The 19,034-nt window shown below is 55.8% G+C and overlaps 3 protein-coding genes and 1 long non-coding RNA gene across 10 annotated transcripts; 1 reads left to right on the top strand and 3 right to left on the bottom strand.

Annotated features, from left to right (window-relative positions):
- Nucleotides 1–663: 663 nt before the first annotated feature.
- Nucleotides 664–4,519, bottom strand: HOXA5 (homeobox A5). Of its 2 annotated transcripts, XR_006778689.2 has the most exons (3): nt 3,625–4,519; nt 2,342–2,653; nt 664–767 (listed from the first exon to the last, which is right to left on the bottom strand). XR_006778689.2 is itself a non-coding variant. In XM_045792977.2 (2 exons), exons 1-2 carry the CDS (start codon nt 4,517–4,519, stop codon nt 2,403–2,405), a joined length of 1,146 nt encoding a protein of 381 aa, XP_045648933.1. In that variant the 3' UTR covers nt 1,626–2,402. The 2 variants fall into 2 exon arrangements, 1 of the variants encoding a protein (XP_045648933.1); XM_045792977.2 differs by lacking the exon at nt 664–767 and having other exon boundaries at nt 1,626–2,653.
- A 1,708-nt stretch (nt 4,520–6,227) lies between these two features.
- On the bottom strand, nt 6,228–10,839 carry HOXA6 (homeobox A6). 3 transcript variants are annotated; one of them, XM_045792984.2, is made up of 3 exons: nt 9,052–10,839; nt 7,881–8,142; nt 6,228–6,487 (listed from the first exon to the last, which is right to left on the bottom strand). In XM_045792984.2, exons 1-3 carry the CDS (start codon nt 9,628–9,630, stop codon nt 6,228–6,230), a joined length of 1,101 nt encoding a protein of 366 aa, XP_045648940.2. In that variant the 5' UTR covers nt 9,631–10,839. The 3 variants fall into 3 exon arrangements, with proteins under 3 accessions (XP_045648940.2, XP_087717083.1, XP_045648939.1); XM_087860957.1 differs by having other exon boundaries at nt 7,881–7,995; XM_045792983.2 differs by having other exon boundaries at nt 7,881–9,193.
- Nucleotides 10,840–11,753: 914 nt separating this feature from the next.
- LOC148110384 (uncharacterized) lies at nt 11,754–14,793 on the top strand. 2 transcript variants are annotated; one of them, XR_015723928.1, is made up of 3 exons: nt 11,754–12,409; nt 12,549–12,775; nt 12,976–14,793. It is a non-coding gene; the product is annotated as an uncharacterized LOC148110384 (long non-coding RNA). The 2 variants fall into 2 exon arrangements; XR_015723927.1 differs by having other exon boundaries at nt 11,754–12,775.
- On the bottom strand, nt 14,439–19,024 carry HOXA7 (homeobox A7). 3 transcript variants are annotated; one of them, XM_045792979.2, is made up of 3 exons: nt 18,668–18,980; nt 16,956–17,543; nt 14,439–15,973 (listed from the first exon to the last, which is right to left on the bottom strand). In XM_045792979.2, exons 2-3 carry the CDS (start codon nt 17,332–17,334, stop codon nt 15,645–15,647), a joined length of 708 nt encoding a protein of 235 aa, XP_045648935.2. In that variant the 5' UTR covers nt 17,335–17,543; nt 18,668–18,980; the 3' UTR covers nt 14,439–15,644. The 3 variants fall into 3 exon arrangements, with proteins under 3 accessions (XP_045648935.2, XP_087717084.1, XP_087717085.1); XM_087860958.1 differs by lacking the exon at nt 18,668–18,980 and adding an exon at nt 17,927–18,487; XM_087860959.1 differs by having other exon boundaries at nt 15,831–16,573; nt 18,668–19,024.
- Nucleotides 19,025–19,034: the final 10 nt, after the last annotated feature.

The following is a 19,034-nucleotide window of genomic DNA, read 5'->3' as shown; positions in this document are numbered from 1 at the left end:
GCCTGGAGGTGCGGCCCGCGCCTCGCCGGCCTCTGCCACCCTCCGGCTCTCTCACGAGCCAGCCTGAAACTCGGCCCCGAAGGCAGCCGCCTCAATTCAGGGCTGCCAAATGACCCCGGCCCGCGAAGACATATTGCCACAGCCCCGTAAGGAATCCCGCCAGAGTCTGCCTCGGCCCTGCCCGGGCCTTTCTTTCAAACTGCAAGCACTCCCCAGCGCAGCGCGGCCCTCGGCGCCCGCGGCCGGCGCCCCACTGTCTCCCAGCCCCCACCCTAGGGCTCCGCTACCCCCCGACGAGCCAGCCCCGCCAGCCCCGGAATGGGGGGCGGCCTTGCCAAGTCTCGGCACACAGGCCCGTTCGCACACAAAAATCATCTTTTGCACGCCGGCTAGAGCAGCGGAAGTCATTAACATTCGCGGTGGTGCAGCAATTAAAGTTAGGCCTGGGGACGCGGCGGCCACAGGCGCTTTTCACCGGGGTGCCTCCGCAGAGCGGGCTCCTGGCGCTGCTCCTGTGGGCAGAGGACAAGTTGGCTCTGCCCTTTTGAATTCAGAGGCAACCTCAGAGTTACTGAACCAGAGAGAGAGAGAGAGAGAGAGAGATCGAGGAAGAAAGTTTTCAGAGTACAAATAAACTTGAAAGCGCTCAGGAGGCGAGCTTACCTTAAGTCGGAGGGAGCCATTTTTCAGAGAGTTTTGAGAACTTGTGGTTTGGACACTTCTGGACCTAAAATTGACAATTTGAATGACCAGGCGGCACACGTAGCCTGCAAAAGAGTCAAATGGAGTCCAGCGTCAGTGAGATTATATGTTATGTGGTATATAATGTTGGATGTCAACTCCCCAAAACCATAAAACTTACTTTAATGGCCCCACGTGACGTTTTATAGCCAGTGAGCCGATCTGTCTGTGCTATGGATGATTTTACGATCTAATTCATAGACAAAACCCTATTCATTTGGCACCCAAATGTCATATAGCCGGAACTGGGGCTTATAAAGTTTACTGTTTTATAACTTTTAAAAGGAAAGACGGCATCAGTGTAAGCAGTCGGTAAATGTGCAAATCTCTAGTTGCGCTTTAGCCGCTCTGAGGAGTTTCCCAATCGAGCTAGGATGGGGTAAGTACCTTCCATTTGTAGCAAATTAATTGTAGCAAAAGAAGCCAACTGGGCTCAGGGTGAGGAATGGGAAGGGGTGCCTGGGTGGGTTAGGGGCAGAGGGGTTGGGAGCCACAACCTGGCACAGCAGCCTCTTCAGCAAGTGGAGGCCTAGGATGACCTCAGGAGGGAGGCAGCATCTGTGTGGGCCCTGAGGACTGCTAACAAAGCCCTGTGCTCTTGCTCCTTTCTCTCTCTTCCTCTTTTCTTGTACCCAGCAAGTTAACTTGGTTTCCTCAGAGATGGGCAGGTTGGACTCAGGCTCTGGAACCACCTACAGCTTTCCCACGTTCTGCCCTGAACTCTGATGGGTCAGAGTGAGGGAGGTCGCGGGTCAGGGTGTTGGTCTGAGGTCCCCTTGCACAGGCAGGCTGCTCAGGTAACCTCAGACTCACTGCCTTCCAGCACTGGACAGACAGAAGAGCAGAAAGAGCCGCTCGCTCTTTGGGCACAAACCAGACCAAGAGAACTTACAATAGAAAGTTTATTTTTTGTTTCCAGTCAGTATTTTTTCCTTAAAAACAAATACAAAAAAAAAAAAAAAAAGCTGATCACAGTTTGCTTAAACAGCCAGACTCGGACAATATTTGTAACTTTGTTCACAAAAACATACATCACTGAAGCTGCGCTTATGAGAGCCACTTCCAGAGTTCGTGCAAAGGGTCCTACAAAGGCACGCAGGGACACACCGCTCGGAGTCACAGTTTTCGTCACAGAGTCACTAGTCACTACACGTCAAACAAGTTAAGTTGTGTCTCATCAAGTCACCTCTACGACAGCATTAATTACACAAGGAATATAGGTAGTTTGAATAAAAATATCTTTAACAGCTTGAAGCTATTGAGACAGGAACACTTCCACTCACATGCACAGTTAAACAACTGGAGTGCAACACACAACATTGGCACTAAACGAGGTTGAAGGGGGACTTTTTTGTGTGTTTTTTTTCTCTTTTTTGTTATAGTTACTTCAAGTAACACAGCTTGCTTCATATAAATAAGTTAAAACATCTATTTTTTTTTTCAAGACAAAGCCATTCAGGACAAAGAGATGAACAGAAAGCAGATCTACTTATACAGGCGCTATAATGGCAATAAACAGGCTCATGATTAAAAGATGAATTAGGGCAACGAGAACAGGGCTTCTTCACAGAAGGAACACAAGGGAGTTTCAGAAAGTCACCTTAGTACTGACACTACGCGGGATCCGCTAATACTGCTCAGTACTTTAAACGCTCAAATACTCAGGGGCGGAAGGCCCCTCCCGCCGCCGCCATGCTCATGCTTTTCAGCTTATTATCTTTTTTCCACTTCATTCTCCGGTTTTGGAACCAGATTTTAATTTGTCTCTCGGAGAGGCAAAGAGCATGTGCTATTTCAATCCTTCTTCGGCGGGTCAGGTAGCGGTTGAAGTGGAACTCCTTCTCCAGCTCTAGGGTCTGGTAGCGCGTGTAGGCCGTCCGGGCCCTTTTGCCTTCCGGGCCGCCTATGTTGTCTGCAACAGAAAAGTCAGCCATTTAGCCACCAACTCCTCAGCCCCTGGTTACCCAAGTCCAGCTAGGGTCCTGCGCAGGGTACAGGGGAGAAAAGCTCAACAAGTCCTCTCTCCTCGCCTGCCCACCCCTCCCGAATTTCCTTCCCTCTTCCTTTCTAGAGAGAAAACAATACAATTTGGACTCTGGGAACAATCGGCCCATCTGAGGCAGGAGCCGCGTCCCGGAGGATCGCCCGGCTTTCCTTCACCCCTCTCCTGCCCTCTGGCCCTGCCCCTGGCAGTCCCGAGGCGGGGCACAGCCCTCCCAGGCAGCCCACCTCTCAGAAACCCACGGAAGCAAGGCCCTTTCCTGAGCGCCCAAGTGGCCTCCAGGTCACCCTCCCTTAAAGTTCCAGCCCGCGAGCCGCCTTCTGTTCCAGCCTGCACGCTTGGGGCGCCTGCTTTCTTTTTCTTCCCTTTCCTGCTGTCCCTTCTGCTCCCAAACTTCAGAATCCCGCCGGCTCTCGCCTCGATTATTCCCCCCCAAGCCCCTTTTCGGGGACTCTAATTAGTAACGCTGTTTCCCCAGCGTAGCCCTCCTCATAAATTATCCGCCCTGACAAGCCCGATTCACAGCCCCTACTGCCATCCTCTACCTCTCTGCGCCCTGCTCGGCTGGCCTGACCCGGGAGCGCGTTCCGAGGCGCTGGGGTTCGATATGGGATTTTTCCTTTTCCCCCGGTTTCGACATCTAAACTTGCCTGGCCAGCGGCCCTTCTCCTCCCCCTTCCCCATTTGCGAGCGTTGGGCACTGCAGAGAACAGAAGGTGAAAGGAGGAAGGCAGGGGAAGGAGAAGGGCGAGGAGAGACTCCACAGGGCTGGGAGAGGCGAGACCAGGAGAGAGATGGGGAGAGAGGGCGGTAAAGAAGAGAAGGGGGACCGAGAGCCGCGCCCCCGCGGCCGCGTGGATTTAGAAAAAGGCTGGCTTTACCATGACTTATGTGCAGCTTGCGCATCCAGGGGTAGATCTGGGGTTGGGCGGGCGGCGCCGGGCTCGGCTCGCTCTGCGCGCTCGCCTGCTCGCTGCTGGCGGGGGCGTCCTCCTCGGCTCCGGACGCCGTGCCAACCCCCTCTCTGCTGCTGATGTGGGTGCTGCCGGCGTTGGCCGAGGCGCCGCTGGAGTTGCCCAGGGAGTTTTTCCCGCCGTGGTGGCTGTCGCTGCCGGGCGAGGGGGCCACGGCGGAGCAGGGCAGCGGGTCGGGCGGAGGCGAGTGCGTGGACGTGGCCGGCTGGCTGTACCTGGGCTCGGCAGGCGCCGCGCTGGCGCCGGCCGCGTAGCTGCGGGCGCGCTCCCCGGAGCCAAAGTGGCCGGAGCCTGAGCGGCCGACGCTGAGATCCATGCCATTGTAGCCGTAGCCGTACCTGCCGGAGTGCATGCTCGCCGAGTCCCTGAATTGCTCGCTCACGGAACTATGATCTCCATAATTATGCAACTGGTAGTCCGGGCCATTTGGATAGCGACCGCAAAATGAGTTTACAAAATAAGAGCTCATTTGTTTTTTGATATGTGTGCTTGATTTGTGGCTCGCGGTCGTTTGTGCGTCTATAGCACCCTTGCACAATTTATGATGAATTATGGAAATGACTGGGACATGTACTTGGTTCCCTCCTACGTAGGCACCCAAATATGGGGTACGACTTCGAATCACGTGCTTTTGTTGTCCAGTCGTAAATCCTGCCTGATGACCTCTAGAGGTAAACTCGTGCACTAATGGGGGAGTTGGGTGGAGGCGAGAGGGGTGGCGCGCGCGCCCCAGGCGCGTGCCCGCCACCCGCCGCCGCCGTTCAGTCGGACTCGAGCGCCACCCGCTGGAGGCAGGGAGCATCGCTCCGCTTCCGACCCAGGGCTGCAAGGGCCGGGGTCGAATTGAGGTTACAGCCCATTATGGCAAAATTATTGCATTTCCCTCGCAGTTCCATTAGGATGTACCAATTGTGAGGCCGTCAGCTGCCGATCGCGCGCCCGGCGAGGATGCAGAGGACTGGGGGGAGATGGTGACTTGGATTTTATTTACAACAACTTTATTTCCCCGCTGTGCAGCCCCTCTTATTTTTGTGTCGAGGTTGGGGTCGGTTCTGCCCGTCGTGCCGGCAGCTCTGAAATTTGAAAATACAGATATCACCTTCGGGGAAGGGGGGAGGCCATTTAGCCAATTGGAGAAATAAATCCTGCCCGCAGCAGCAGCTACAATTACGGCTCTGTTTTTCTGTGAGTGCATGAGGGACAGTGTCCCTGCCGCTCTTAAATGACAGGCGTCTATTAAAGATAGCTTTTGTGTAGTGTTTCTCCGAGGCGAGGTCAAATTCCATACACTTTTATAACCGGAGTCGATTTTTCTTTCGTGTAAATATGGTTTTCGTGTCATTAGTTTGCTATTTGATTTGCTTTAAGTATCCAATCTGGAGAATCTTCACCACCAGGTTCCTTTCCTCGAGGCAGCCGGGCCCCAAGTCGGAGGGTTCTCCGTGAACCCAGAGAGTGGGCCCAGACTCCCTGCAGCCACAGAAGCTGCTTGGAGGCTGGGGATCCCTGGGCCGAATTATTAGGGTCTTGCTCAGACCTCCAGAAGTAAAATGAGGGTGCTAATGGAAGCATTTCGTGGCAGTGCCTAGTATCTTCGTAGTTATTTTCCTGGGTCCTGAAGGACGAAAGTAAATCACAAATATAGCCGAAAGGCATGGGGGGTATTTCCCGCTGGAGGCTGAGCGTCGCAGGCACCCCTGGCACATTTGGAAACCAGGACTCTTGCCGTTTCCATGGCCCTGAGCCCCCTCTTTAGGTCCTGAAAGCTACTCTGGTAGCAGCGCAGGCACTATCGGAGGCGGGGATTCGGGATCCGGGATCCGGGATCCGGAGCTGGAGCCTTCGGAAGCCCAGTCTCTCCGGGGGCTGTAAAGTTCCACCCGCGCCCAGGTTGGGTCGGCTCGGCTGAGGCTGCTTCTCTTCCACAGACGGTTGCGCGCGGGGCCGAGAGACTAGGCTGTCTCAGGGCCCCCTTTGTTCCTCACGCTTCTTCCTGTCCAGGAGCGGCCTGGGATGCCACTGCAGTGCTGGGGCCCCAGCCTTTAGGCCCCCTATTCCCAGTGGCTTGAGTCGATTTGGTGGTGACCTCCGGGACTTGGTGGCGAGGGACCGAGGTGGAAACGCCCAGACACCGAAAGGGGCTCGGCCCAGGTTCTTTCCTCTCCAGCAACCCCGCGTCCCGAGCTCAGGGGCACGCAAAGGCGCTAGCACAAGAGCCGGGGACGAATTCGGGGCGCGCCCTGGGATCCGGAGCCTGCTAGGGCAGCCTTAGAGAGCGGGACTGTGTGTGCAGTGCGCCCCGCTCCACCGCTGGGATTGGCTGTGTGTAGGATTTTTTTTTTTTTTTTGTAAGAAATAAATGCTCAGGCATTTGCAAAGCTCCGGCTCCCCTGAAGCTGCAGAAGCCCCCCGGATGGGAGCAGGCGGGGGAGAAAAGTTGGGGAGCAGGCGAAGGCAAGGGGGCAAAGCCGAGGGAGGTTGCGGCGCTGGCCTGGTCCCTGCCCAGGCGTCTACTCGCCCGCCTTTGCCTCAGCGTCCTCCCCGCTGGGCTGCGTGGAATTGATGAGTTTATTTTCCTTTTTCCACTTCATGCGGCGGTTCTGGAACCAGATTTTGATCTGGCGCTCGGTGAGGCAGAGCGCGTTAGCGATCTCGATGCGGCGGCGCCGAGTCAGGTAGCGGTTGAAGTGGAACTCCTTCTCCAGCTCCAGCGTCTGGTAGCGCGTGTAGGTCTGGCGGCCTCGGCGCCCGTGACTCCCATACACAGCACCTGCGGGCAGAAACGGCCGGGCGCCGGTGAGCCAGCATCCCGGCAGCCGAACCAGTCAGCCCCGCGCCCCTGGCCTCTAAACTGGAAACCACCCGCCTCCACTCCAGCCTCTTTCGCTATGTCTAAGGCCAAAAGCCGGCAGGATGGGAGAAGATTATTTCATACCAAGCGAGATGTTTTCCACCTAAAACAATTCGGAGTGAGAAGTTATAGTTTTTGAAAAATCTGCCCTGTAAGAAAACCATTGCAAGCAAAAGAATAGAAAGAGCATTCTTAATTCAGGGTACCTGAGTCGTGTTTTTGTGGGAGTGTAGGGTATGTGTCTGGAAGTGATGGGTGTGGAACCCTGTGAGTAGGGTGGACACTCGGAATTCACACACAGATCTCTGTGAAGGTGTTACTGTGGCCAGACATGTCAGGGCTTAATATGTTTGGTTTTTTGGGGTTTTTTTTGGAAGAAAAATGGTCAGCCCCCTCAAATCTTTGCAAACTCCCCCAAATTGTATGGCCCTTCTGAGAAATGCAGAGCTCCCTTGAAAAAACAAGTGGATCTTAAAGCAAAACACTGTCAGTTTAAAAATCTGCATTAGGTTCTGCTCTGCTAAAAAGGATTCTCTGTCGAATTTTTGGAAACCAGAGGCAAAGGGATGGAGCTATGGGCCATCTGGGGTTTCTGGAAATATAGGACTGTGATGGGCTATCTGTTCTGGTGCCAAAAGAGCCCATGGGTGGGGGGCTCCCCCCAAGCTGGATGTGTGAGACTCAGGCAGGGCCTCAAAAGGAGGCAGAAGTTGGCTAAGAGTGAGCAGTTGAGTGGAAGGGGGAGGAGGGGAGGGAGGAGAAAGAGAAAAAATCCTGAGGCTGGGGATGTGGCCCTCCAAGGCTTTAGGGAGACACTAGAAGAGGCCAAGTGAGAGCCTCTATCTATATGGGTTTCTGAAAGGCAGAAAGGAGATGGGTTGGGGAGTGAAGGGGAGTTATCAGTGATGGGTGCAGAAGGCCATCCCTGCTTGGGGATCTGAGCAGGGTGTTACCAGAGTGAAGTGTGGGCAGGCACTCCTCCCATCCAGCCTAGCTCTCTGTTCAGGTTGCCCCTGTCACAGAGTCTCACATAGAGTGGCAGTGACCCCTCTGGATCCCCTAAGGTGTCACCTTACATGGATGCTAGTGCTCCGCCTTCACTTTGCCACAGCTTGATTGCCTCACTGGGAATGGATTGGGTGGTGGTTGTTGTTTGTAAAATCTCTTTAGAAAGCCGAAAAACTTTGTTCATTCTTTCCTCCTTTCTATTTCCTCTTTCTACTTTCTCTGTCTCCTCCTTCCTTCCTCCTTTCCCTGCCCCTCTCCCCCTCTCCCTCCACTCTCTTGGGGGGGCTGCAGGGAAATGCCTTACCCGCGCAGGAGTTCATCCGCTGCATCCAGGGGTAAACAGGGCTCGTGTACTTCCGGTCGGTGCCTTCGTCATGGAGGGCTTTGCCCGGCACGCTGCTGCTGTCGGGTTTGTACTGCTGCTCGGGAGAAAAGTGCAGGTAGTCCCCGGGGCCCCTCTGCTTGCCACTGCCCGAGGGCGAGGCGCCACTGAGGTCCTTATCAGAATAGAAACACGAGGCCCCGTACTCGTAGGACGCCCGGTTGCAGGCCAGGACCGAGTTGGACTGTTGGTAGAAACAAGGTGAGGTGTACGTCTTGTCCGGGAGGCTCGACGCCCCGTACGAGGCCGGGAAGGGCCTCAGCGCGTCATAGCCGGCCGGGTAGAGGGGCAGCTGGCCCAAGAAGGAGTCCTGGCCGCTGGGCAGGCTCCCGGGGAAAGTGGGATTCACAAAATAGGAACTCATTTGCGCGCCCCTCTGCAGGACTGTGATTTGTTGTGTATTAGTACATCTGGCTATAACTATTAGTAGTCATCGAACTGGTTTGTTTCTGGATGGCCGAACGCCAAAAGCGACAGCAGCAAATCGCACCAGCTGACGCGGCGGCGGCCAATGGGAGCGAGCGCTGGAGCCCGCTCCCCGGGGACCGCGGCGACCGAGGCAGCAAAGTTACAAACAGCCCCCAGCCCGCCCGCCCGCCGCCCGCCCGGCAGATTAATGGGCGCGCACAGCCAGCCGGCCCGGCTCTCTTCCCGAACGCCAGCGGCGGGCACCGCCCGGGTAGGGGCGTGCGAATCAGGCCGGGGTAGGGGCACTGGAGTCCGGGCCGCCGCAAAGGCCCCGCCAGGCCCGCTCCTTCCTCCTCCCTTTCTTGCCTGGTCGGATTTTGCTGGTTTTTCTTTCCAAACAGGAAACCTGACAACCCCGCGCCCGGAGGGGCGGTGACAACGAAGGCTTTGCTCCCCGTCGGCCTGCCCTCCGGGCAGGGCCCTGAGTTTGCCCCTCCCTCCGCACTCCCCTAAGGGTGGGTGCGGGTTCCAGAGCTGGAGAAGGGGGTCTGAGAAACCAGGCCTTCGAGTCCTGCTCCGCACTCCTGCACCTTAGGAATCAGGAATCGGTGCATCCCTTCCAGCTCTCCTTCCCTACACCCACCAAGGGCCTGGGCCTCCCTGCCGCCGGGTGCGGAAGGCTCACCTCAAGCTGACCAGGATGCGGCCAAACGTCTTCCCCCGCCGGCCCCATCCTCCCACATACAACACGTCTCCTTTGAGTGCCGCCGGGCTCCCCTCCAAAGGCCAGCGACTGCGTGGCCTCAAAGCACCCCACAAGCTGTGCGTCCCCGTCCCACCTTTGAACCCAGGAACTGGGAGGCCAGAAAGCACTGGTTTCAACAAGAACGGGACCTACAGAGGAGTGGCCTTGAGACTGAGCTCCGAAGCCTGCCGTGGGACCTGCTCCCCTCGCCGAGCACTTGGGACTCGCCCTCCCGACACCCGGACTGCTCAGAGCTGAGACAGATCCAGATGTGGAATCTCTGTCCTCATTCCCGAGGCACAGCGACTCAAAGTCCCTGCCCAGCCAGGCATAAAGGGCAGCTGGGATGTCCCAAGGCTGTGAGATCATTGATGTGCTTGGTTTGCTGGGCGCCCCATAGCCCTCACTGTCCAGGGGTGTACCCTCTTCCATGCCTTTCCTGGGACTGTTGGGGGCCTGCCGCCTGCAGTCTCCAATAATGGGAATAGCTGCCTCCACGGCTCCAGGAACCGTCTGCATTGCTTTTTACCGTGGTCCCAGGCCTGTCCTTCCCCAGGCAGGATGTGAAAAGCATATCCTGGGTTGCTTTCCCTTGCTTGATAGGTGTGCCTTCGAGATAGTTGACTTTTACAGAACATGGATCAATCTCATTTTGTAAAATGTGATATCTTTCCAATGGCATTTTTACAACTGTATTTGTTGGGCTTGTAAAAACCTTGAATTAGCTTTAAAATCCTCAATTCTGTGGAGGCTGAAGAAAGACTATTTATACAATTTGGTTGATTTTCCAAAGGATGTTTGTAAGATCTGTAAAACTCTGAAGAATGCAGGCTCATGGGGTTCAGGACTTGGGCGGGGGGGGGGGGGTGGCGATGCCCTCCTAGGAATCTGCCAATGACTTCCTTAATCTCTTCCTCGCTTTTTTTATTTTTCCCCCTGCCCTCACTTCCCTCAAAGGGAGAAAACTGGGAAAGGACTGGGCTGCGGGTGGCCTCCACAGAACCTAGCGAGCACCCTTGAAAGTGGCTTCTGCCCACCCGATGGGGGCTGCACCCAGAAGCCTTCTGCCTGTGCCCCAACTAATCCAAGCTGGGAAAGTTTCTCCTTTGCATATATAAAGAAGGACCTGGCAGGAGAGGATAGAATGTAATATTTCCCTCGAATTTCCTCAGAGAATGGACACGATAGGTGAAAATGAAAACTCAAGTTAAAAATTCTAAAGGGAACTATTTTTTAAAAGCTATGTCCAAAGAAAACCATGTTTGAGTTATTGTTTCTTAAACAAGAGCATCAGATGACAGTGATTTCAAACAAATTATTGTGTAAGACAAAAATAACTGTTGGGAGATGTTGATAATGTTAACATTTATAATTTCGGTGTCATACCTCCAGGTCTCATACAGTATTGGGACTGATGGCAATTTACTCCATATACTACTATTGTTATTATTTGTTATGGTTTGACTTAGATTCTTAATTTAACAATTACCCCCAGACAATGACAGAATTTAATTTCTCAGCTAAGAGCCAAAAAACAAACAAACAAACAAACCCAAAAACATTGTATTTCTAGCTTCTATAGGCACTGAGATAGAAAAAAAAAATAAATTGAAATCTCTATGTGTTAGCCAAGGCTGGTACATCTTATGTTGGCAATGGCCCAATTTATTTCTCCAACCAGCATTAGGCATTTATATATATATATATATATATATATATATATATATATATATATATATATATATATATATATATATATATATGGAGAGAGAGAGAGAGAGAGAGAAACAGAGCGAGAGAGACACACCACACTCAGGCAAGAATAGGAGCCCCAGACGCTGGAGGGAGCCTCTCCTGGGATAGTGAGAATGGCTACCAGGACTCTCTCTTCTAGGTCAAAGCCACAGAGAAAGTCCACTTACCTTTCAGCGGTTCTTCAAAGGGGACTGGATGGCGAGCGGGGCCCCACAGTCCGCCCTTTCCCTGGGCTGCCCACTCGACCAACGCCAGCCCGGAGGGCGGCCTGCCGGTGTGTGGGGGGGACCTTGAGGGCCCCCCCGGGCCGCCTGCATCTGTAGCCCAGGCCAGAGCCCACAGCATACAGGTGCGGCCTCTGCCTGTCACAGGCCCTCGCCTGACGCCAAAGCCCGCCTTCCTTGCCATAGTCAATCCTCCTCAGGGCCAGCCAGGCCTGCAGGCCTCGGGACCAAGAGTGGTCTCTCCGATTTCAAAATCCCGCAGCGGGCGCCTTCCCCGCACCAGCGTGCGCCCCGGGGGCGCCTTGGGACGCGCAGTTTGGACAGAAGCAGCCATGACGTGCCAGGCCGCCTGTGCAACCAGTCTCCATGGCGCTGGGGGTGGGGGGAGGACCCGAGGCTAGTCGGGCGTCCAGCTCTTGTCAGGGGTTGCCGAGGCGGGGGAGGTTCCCGACAGGCCCTGGGAGGCCGCCCCTCTGGTCCTCCCTTGCCCCCCTCTCCTCGGCCTGCTTGGGAATCTCTGAGGGGCCCGCGCAGCAGTCGCGCCAGGCTGCACGACGCGGGGCTGCGGCTGGCGTCGGTCCCGGCGACGGCCACAGCGTGGCAGCAGCGAGCGCCCGGCGCGGTCGCAATAAATAATGTGCCCGCGGCAGCCGCAGTCAGACAGCCCGCGGCCCTGCGACGCAAAAGCGCCGCTTTATCCGCCCTGAGCGCACCCACAGCGCGCGCGGCCGTCCCAAACATCCACAGCTCCTTCTTAATTTTCTAACGCATACCAAGGTATTATCTTAAGGTGGGAAAACAACAACCAAAGCCACAAAACAAACAAAAAGAACTCGAGCCCAGAACCTCAGGATCGTTTCTGGTCGCAGTCCCAGGAAGCTCCTGGGGCAAACGTGGCCGAGGCGCACCCAGGCCAAGCCGCGGTCTGTGCCACCGCGCCACAGAAAGCCAAACGCCCACGGCACCCTCCGTGCCTCCCCGCGGGCGGCTCCAGGGTCCTCTCGCCGCTCGCGGAAAGTGGGGCGTGCGGTCGCCAGCCGGCTGCGCCGAGGTGGGTGGGGGGTCCCCCTATCGCCCAGACTCGGTTCGCGTCCTTCCTTCAACCTTAGCTGCGGCCCCTGCCACACTCAGTAACACCACTATTTTCTCTGCACCGAAACTTCCCGCCAAGCAACACCCAGCCAATTAACCCCATCCTCTCCTCCAACACAGAGTTCCACCCACGCACCTAGTCCCTCTCCCCGCGCTTCAGACACCTCTGTCATCGGGAAACCGCGTGAAGGGAAGCAGGCAATCAGCAGAGGAACCTGGCTGAATTAGTAAGTTTTTGTTTGTTTTTTCCTCATTCTACCCTTCTCTCCAGAAACCGATTCCCTCCGAATAGAAGATGCTGTGTTGATACGAATAAAACGCCTGTCAATTAATTCACTCTGCCCTCACCTCTTCCCACCTCCCCAGGTCGGTAACTGTCTCCGGTTGTTGGGGAATTCAGTCGAGCCAATTGGGTCATGAATGAAAAAAAAAAAAAAATCCAAACGCGAGAGGCTGGTAGGGAACGCCGAGTGCGGGGCCACTTCATTGGGGCTCGGCAAGGTCGCTGGGGAAGAAGAGAGAGAAGACCACAGAGCTCCTGCCCCATGCCAGGACGCTGTGCCACGGAAGGAAGGCTGGCATTTACTGCCATGGTGAGCCAGGGAGAGGAGAGAAAGGGAGTGTGTGTGTGTGCACGCGCGCGCGTGATGGGGGGGCAAGTGTGAACGGTGAGTGTGGGCGGGGGTGAGTATGCCCCCTTCAAAGCCGCCCTGGGTGCCCTCTCCCACCGCCGCCGGCGCCGGCTGCCATCTCACCACCTTTGCTCCTGTCTCCCCACATGTCTCACCTTCAGATGGCGGCTCCCAGAAGCTCCTGCCCCTCTGACAGCTGTCGCTTGGGCAGCCGAGGAGACGAATCGTCCTCCTTCCTGGTGCCAGAGGACGCAGGAAATTAGCCAGGTTGCGAGTTGCAAAGCGGCCGCCGCGGCGCCGGGAACTGGACGCGCCCCACCTCCAGCGGGAGCGGCCGGGCCGGGCCGGGCCAGGGCCTCGTCTCGCTCGCCATCGCCGGACAAAGCGCAGCCAAGCCCGGCTGGAAGGCAGAGCTCCGAAGCAGGCAGGACGGAGCGGAGCAAAAGAATGCGGCTCTATTCTCGCAAGGGAAATTATAAAAAAGTTCATGTTCACGGTTCCCATCCACATGACCGACAGCGGCCAATGGAAGGGCCGAACAACTCATAAAGTTGTATTGCAAAGTTGTAAATTTTCATAAACAACAACGGATTTATGACCCTTTCCCCATCACTAAGAGGAGGCAGCTCTTACACCGGCGCCATCTTACCACGGAGGCCGCCCCGACTTGGGGCCGCAGGTTTTACAAACCCAGTTGGGCCGGGTTTTATTAAAAGAGCAGTAAGAAGCGGACCCAACCTAGGCAGGAGACTGGAGTCGAGGTCATCGCCTGCCAGCTCAGCCTATTTTGCGCTGTCCCCATCGCCCCTCGCCCCTACCCAGACCTCCACCTTCCCAGCACCTGGACGCCCCCGCCAAGGCTCGGCAGCCCGGTCTGCGGGGCCCCTGCCCCTTCCCATATCTCTCAGTTGCAGTGCTGTTCCCCGGGCGCCCTTGCTTTGCCTGAATGCAGGGTGGGAGGGGGGCTGCGTCAGAGGCCCTGAATCCCACCTCCTAGCATAGGGCCCTGTTCAGGACTTATGGAAAATTCGGGATCATTGGCAGGGTAATACCCCTTTCCAAGCCCACCCCACAGCCTTAGAGGAAAGGGTAGATTTTGGATTTGCTCATGGAATTTGTGGAGGTTTTTTTTTTGTAGGGAGATTCATAGAATATAATGTATCCATCGAAGATTCCGTTTTCAAGAGATCTGGAAGATATTTGTGCACACACACAAAACCAAGATGAAAATCTCCGGAGAAATGCACATATGCAATTATGGACACACAGAAATGCACACACTCAATTATAGACACAGAAATACATGCACTCAATTTTGGACACAGAATTACATAAAATTACTGACTCACGTAATACATGAGTAATACACACAGACATACATAAAACACACATACAAAAGAGGTACACACATACTTATACAAATCTACACCTTAGAAGCCACACAAAAAGGGACTTATACGTATACGCCAATACATGGACACTCAACGCTTGGACCTTATTGGTCCTTCCACTTTTGCTTCCCCAAAGCTCCTGTGGGCATCCAGACATAGCAAACCCTGGCTAGGCTAACCCCAGCCAGGCTTACCTCTTTTTCCCAGGCCCCCCTGTATAAAGCAGTCCACACCTTTTTGTCACCAAGCATCTTTATTTTTCTGTTACATAAAACACGGTTAGCTGGGCAAGACAGGAAGTGTGCCTTCCCATTCCTGGAACCCCCAGCTAGACCCTACAAGGACAAGGGGGACGCAGGACAACACAAGAGATGAAGGGCATTGGGAAGGGCATCGGCCCTCCCCACCAGCTATAAAGTTAGCTCAAGACAACACACCATGCTACAAAGTCACCCCATTAACACATCCTTCCCAAGTCAAGACACTGCCTTACAAATGAGCCTCAAGACTATATAAATGACCAAAAAAAAAAAATCTTGTTCAAATATACAATATTTGCTATTGTAGGAAAAGTCAGGGTGTACATATTCAACACGGCTGGACAGTAGGACATAGGGGCCAGGGGAGGTGCAGGGAGGCTGGGAGCATCTCTGCAGTCCTACTAAGCAGAAGCTAACCCAGAGATCCGCAGCTAGCCTGGGAATGCTCCCCTCCAGAGGTGGGGGTAATGGGCCTGAACTTGGGGTGCCCAGGCCAGAGAAGGAGGGATTCTAGGTTGCAGCACTTAGAATGCTTTGGAATAAATATATTATTTTTCAATTTAAATAGAAGCCAATACCCTGGTCCCCGGACCCCAGCGCCTTCTCCATGCAGCCTCAGGGACCTCAAAGGCTGCCAGGGAGAAGCAGGAGGGGCCTGGCCGGGGAAGGGCCCGGCACTAGGTAGCAGGCGAGCCAGTGAGCACAAAATAGGTAGTTTGGGACGAGTAGGTAGTACTGAGAAAATCAGGTCCTTGCCGGTATGGGGGAGGTGCTGGGTGTCTGCCAGTGTTGGGACATGCTGGGCTTCCTGGGAGTGGAGGCCTACTGGGGCTGGGCCCATAGGTAGTTTGGGGTGCCTCTGGCCGAGGCCTGTGCTAGGTAGTATTTTAGCCGTGCCAGCACCGAGCTGGTCGGACTGGGGTTAGGAAGGGTGTCTGCTGGGGGTCCTGGGGGCAGAGAGATCCCCAAGGGGACCCAGTCTAGGCGGCTGCTCCGTCCAGAAAAGATGGGAGCTGAAGTGGGTAATGGGGCAGATGGGTGCAGGTTGGGGACTGTTTTGTTGTTGTTGTTGTTTTTACGTTTTCTTTTTCTTTTTTCCACTTTTGTAAATAAAATCAATGAGTCTCTAAAGACGCTTTTCCCGACTGTCTGGTGCAGCCAGGGCCCCGACTTGGCCCCTCATTCCTCCTCCTCTTCGTCGTCATCTTCTTCGTCTTCGTCCTCATCGTCGGCCTTGTCGGTGGCGGCGGCAGCGGCGGCGGTGGCGGCAGCGGCGGGCACGGCGCCCTCGGGGGCTGCGGCGGCCGGGCCCTCATCCTTATGCTCTTTCTTCCACTTCATGCGGCGGTTCTGGAACCAGATCTTGATCTGGCGCTCGGTGAGGCAGAGCGCGTGGGCGATCTCGATGCGGCGGCGCCGCGTCAGGTAGCGGTTGAAGTGGAACTCCTTCTCCAGCTCCAGCGTCTGGTAGCGCGTGTAGGTCTGGCGGCCCCGCTTCCTGTCGGGCCCTTGGAGCAGACATGCGGACACATGGACACATGGACACATGGACAGATAAACCAACAGAGACAGACAGGACAGTGCATTAGCCAGGCCGCCGTCCCAGAGCCTGCACCTTTCTCCCAGCGCTGAGCCGGGCGCGCGTCCCCCCTCCGCCCGCGCCCCCGAACGGAGCTGGGGGAGGAGCGGGAGTGTTAGCGGAAGACCCCAACTGCGGTGCCCGACGCGCAGGCAGCTGTGTGAGGAGGAAAGGCTCAGAATCCCAACTTTACAACCGCCCTTTCCAGCCGGCTAGGCTTCCACAATGTCCTGCTTCCCCCTGACAAAGGGAAATTGTAAATATAGAGTGTGGGCAAGTGGGAGACGCTGCGCTTTTGCCATTCAAAGGCGAGATGGGCCGCTTCCCCCGCCCCTTGCTAGGCAAGTGGGTGACCCTCGGGCGGTCCGCACTCCAGGGGCGCCTTTCCTCCCTAGAAGACCAAGCCCCCATCCCCGGACCTTCCACGGGCACTGCGACCCCCTGTCCCCGGTCTCGTTCCCCACCCCTCCTTTAACTGGCCCCTGGCACAGGGGAGTAAGAGGGGCCCTGATGATGTGTCTGGCTCTTCCTGCTTTTGAAAAAGAAAAGCCAGGCCGAAAGGAAAAGGAGGAGGGAGGGAGAGAAAAAAGGGGGAGAGAAAGAGAGAGAAAGAGAGAATAGCGAACAAAATGTTAAAATTCCAAGGCAAATGGAGTTAAATAAATTTACGAGGATCGAACCCATTAATTGGGTCATAAAAAGTTTTATGAGCCTCATTTACATACAATGCTACGGGCTCTCCACGCTATGGCGCCTTGACTCTAATTAAAACCAGAAAGGCAGCGCCGCCAGGAGTCACGGGGCCGCCGGCTCGCAGTCGCCTCTGTCCGCGCTCCGCGCTCCCCAGCCCGGCGCTCCCCGCTGCCTGTCCGCCCGGCCGCCCACCCCGCCAGCCTAGCTGCTTCGCCTACCTGAAGACCGCATCCAGGGGTAGATGCGGAAATTGGCCTCGGCCGGGCCGTGCAGCGCGCCTTCGTCCGCCTTGTCGCAAGCGCCTTTGGCGAGGTCACTGCAGAGCCCGGGGATGTTTTGGTCGTAGGAGGTGCAGGGCAGGTTGCCGTAGGCGTCGGCGCCCAGGCCGTACCCGGACGCGAAGGGGCTCTGATAGAGGGGGCTGTTGACATTGTACAAGCCCGGTACGGTGGAAGCGAAGGCGCCGGCGCCCGCCCCGTAGCCGCTTCTCTGCGAGTTAGGCGCAAAGGAGCAAGAAGTCGGCTCGGCATTTTGGAACAGAGAAGCCCCCGCCGTATATTTGCTAAAAAGCGCATTCACATAATACGAAGAACTCATAATTTTGACCTGTGATTTGTTGTCCGGCAGCTTTCAGTGTCGGTTTTACGAGGTAGCGTGATATATGATAACATTACACCCCCAGATTTACACCAAACCCCATTTTCTTTTGGACGGAGCTCGCCGCAGCACGTGACCGCCCACATGACCGCCTCCGCCAATCTCAGCAGCCCTCACAGGTGGTCTTGCTCCGCGGGGCCCGCGGCAGCCTAGAATGGAAGGGGAAGAGGCTCAAATATGTGGCCAACGAATCTGCCGGCTCCTGGCCGGCCTGACGCCTCCCGCGGGAAAAGGACCCCGAGGCTCCGCGCGAGCGCCCTGCCCACCGCAGCGTGGACAACTGGCCTGCAGAGGCTGCGAGGGGTCGGCCGGGCACAGCCTCCGTTAGCCTATTACCGAACTCTGGACCAAGCCTGCAGGCCCTCCCGACCCCTGTCTACTGACCCAGACTAGGGAGGGACTCTACACTCTGCGCACCCGCCTGCCCCACCGGCAGCCCAGGGGCAAGTCTCAGCTCCGGGCAAATCGTTTCTTTGCCCGCGTCTCCCCCACTCCCCGCCGCCCGCCGAGGTCCACCGGGCAATAGGCCCACTTAGACTATGATCCAGATGGGGCCCGGCGCAGCGTCGCTTCCAGCTGCAGCGAGAACGCCACCGCAAACTGGAACCATGTGGTTCGAATAAAGTCAACGTCTCCCAGCTTCCTTTCCTTAATCGGCGGCACACTGTTTATCCGTCTTAAAGGAAGCAGTGAAATATTTATCTATTAATGAGCCTCATTTGCCAACAGATTTATTAACGTGGGGTTCCCCTCCCTCCTCCTGGACACCGCTGCCCTGGCAGGCTCTGTGCATTCGCTCCTGGGCACCTGGCTGGCCTCTGGCAGCCTAAAAAATAGTTGGACACTCTTTTGTCCTCCCAGCAACCTCTGGTTCCCCCTCGCTCAAGGGGGAACCAAGTCTCTTTCCCCTAAGGTTGGAGGAACCTCAGGCCCCACACCTTTCCAGGTACCCCTAGCGCTGGGACTTTTCTGGAAGACTTCACCGGGGCCACCCATGGGCCTCCACCAGCTCCTCATGGGCTTGGGTGCCTGGGAGCAAGCAATACATACTTTAGAGCCAGTTTGAGAGGAGAGAAGGGGGCCCAGGTACCTAGGGACTTCAGCCCACTATGGATCTCCATTTCTTTTGGAGACCCCCAAAACAAATAGGGGGACCCCTCTAGAAAGACCACCCAGTTCTGGTGGCTTCACATTTCCAAGACTGGCTCACAGAGAGCGGAACACATAATAGTCTCCCTCCTTCCCATCCAGGACCCCAAAGCGTGGAGCTTACCTTTCCAAACCTCCAACCCCTGCGCAGGGTTGGACCAACCGAAGCCCCTTTCGCCCACTGCTCGGTGGAGTGTGGTGGGGCGAACCCTTCCCCTAAACGCCTCATAAACTGCTCAGGCCGTGCTGGAAGCCCAGCCGCCAGGTCAGTGTGCCTTTTACTGCTCAGCTCGATTGCACACCATAAACCCGACCTCACAATGGAATTGCCCCGGAAATTCTCCTCTAAATTATAGAGTTTGGTTCCTTGTGTACAAAGCACTTCCCATCACTTTCAGAGGGTCCAGGCCACCCGCCCGTTCACTGCACCCTCTCTGGGGGTCCCAGGAGCACAAAAGGCAGCAAGAGGGTTCAGACCCGGATGCAACAGG

The sequence above is a fragment of the Ursus americanus genome, chromosome 3 (assembly GCF_024610735.1).
Source record: "Ursus americanus isolate L20-20 chromosome 3, mUrsAme1.1.p, whole genome shotgun sequence".
Taxonomy (NCBI): Eukaryota; Metazoa; Chordata; class Mammalia; order Carnivora; family Ursidae; genus Ursus; species Ursus americanus.
The sequence above is the reverse complement of the archived record's forward strand: the minus strand, read 5'-3'. Positions and strand labels throughout refer to the sequence as shown.

Coding starts and splice junctions, on each gene's coding strand:
- HOXA6 (XM_045792984.2), bottom strand. CDS start 9,630: ATGCAGACGGTTCCTGGAGCCGTGGAGGCAGCTATTCCCATTATTGGA. Junction 8,143..9,051: donor CGCATCCTGGTCAGCTTGAG/GTGAGCCTTCCG, acceptor TTCTACCAACAG/TCCAACTCGGTCCTGGCCTG. Junction 6,488..7,880: donor GCGGATGAACTCCTGCGCGG/GTAAGGCATTTC, acceptor TTCTGCCCGCAG/GTGCTGTGTATGGGAGTCAC.
- HOXA5 (XM_045792977.2), bottom strand. CDS start 4,519: ATGCTCCCTGCCTCCAGCGGGTGGCGCTCGAGTCCGACTGAACGGCGG. Junction 2,654..3,624: donor CAAGCTGCACATAAGTCATG/GTAAAGCCAGCC, acceptor TTTCTGTTGCAG/ACAACATAGGCGGCCCGGAA.
- HOXA7 (XM_045792979.2), bottom strand. CDS start 17,334: ATGAGTTCTTCGTATTATGTGAATGCGCTTTTTAGCAAATATACGGCG. Junction 15,974..16,955: donor CCCCTGGATGCGGTCTTCAG/GTAGGCGAAGCA, acceptor GTCTGCTCCAAG/GGCCCGACAGGAAGCGGGGC.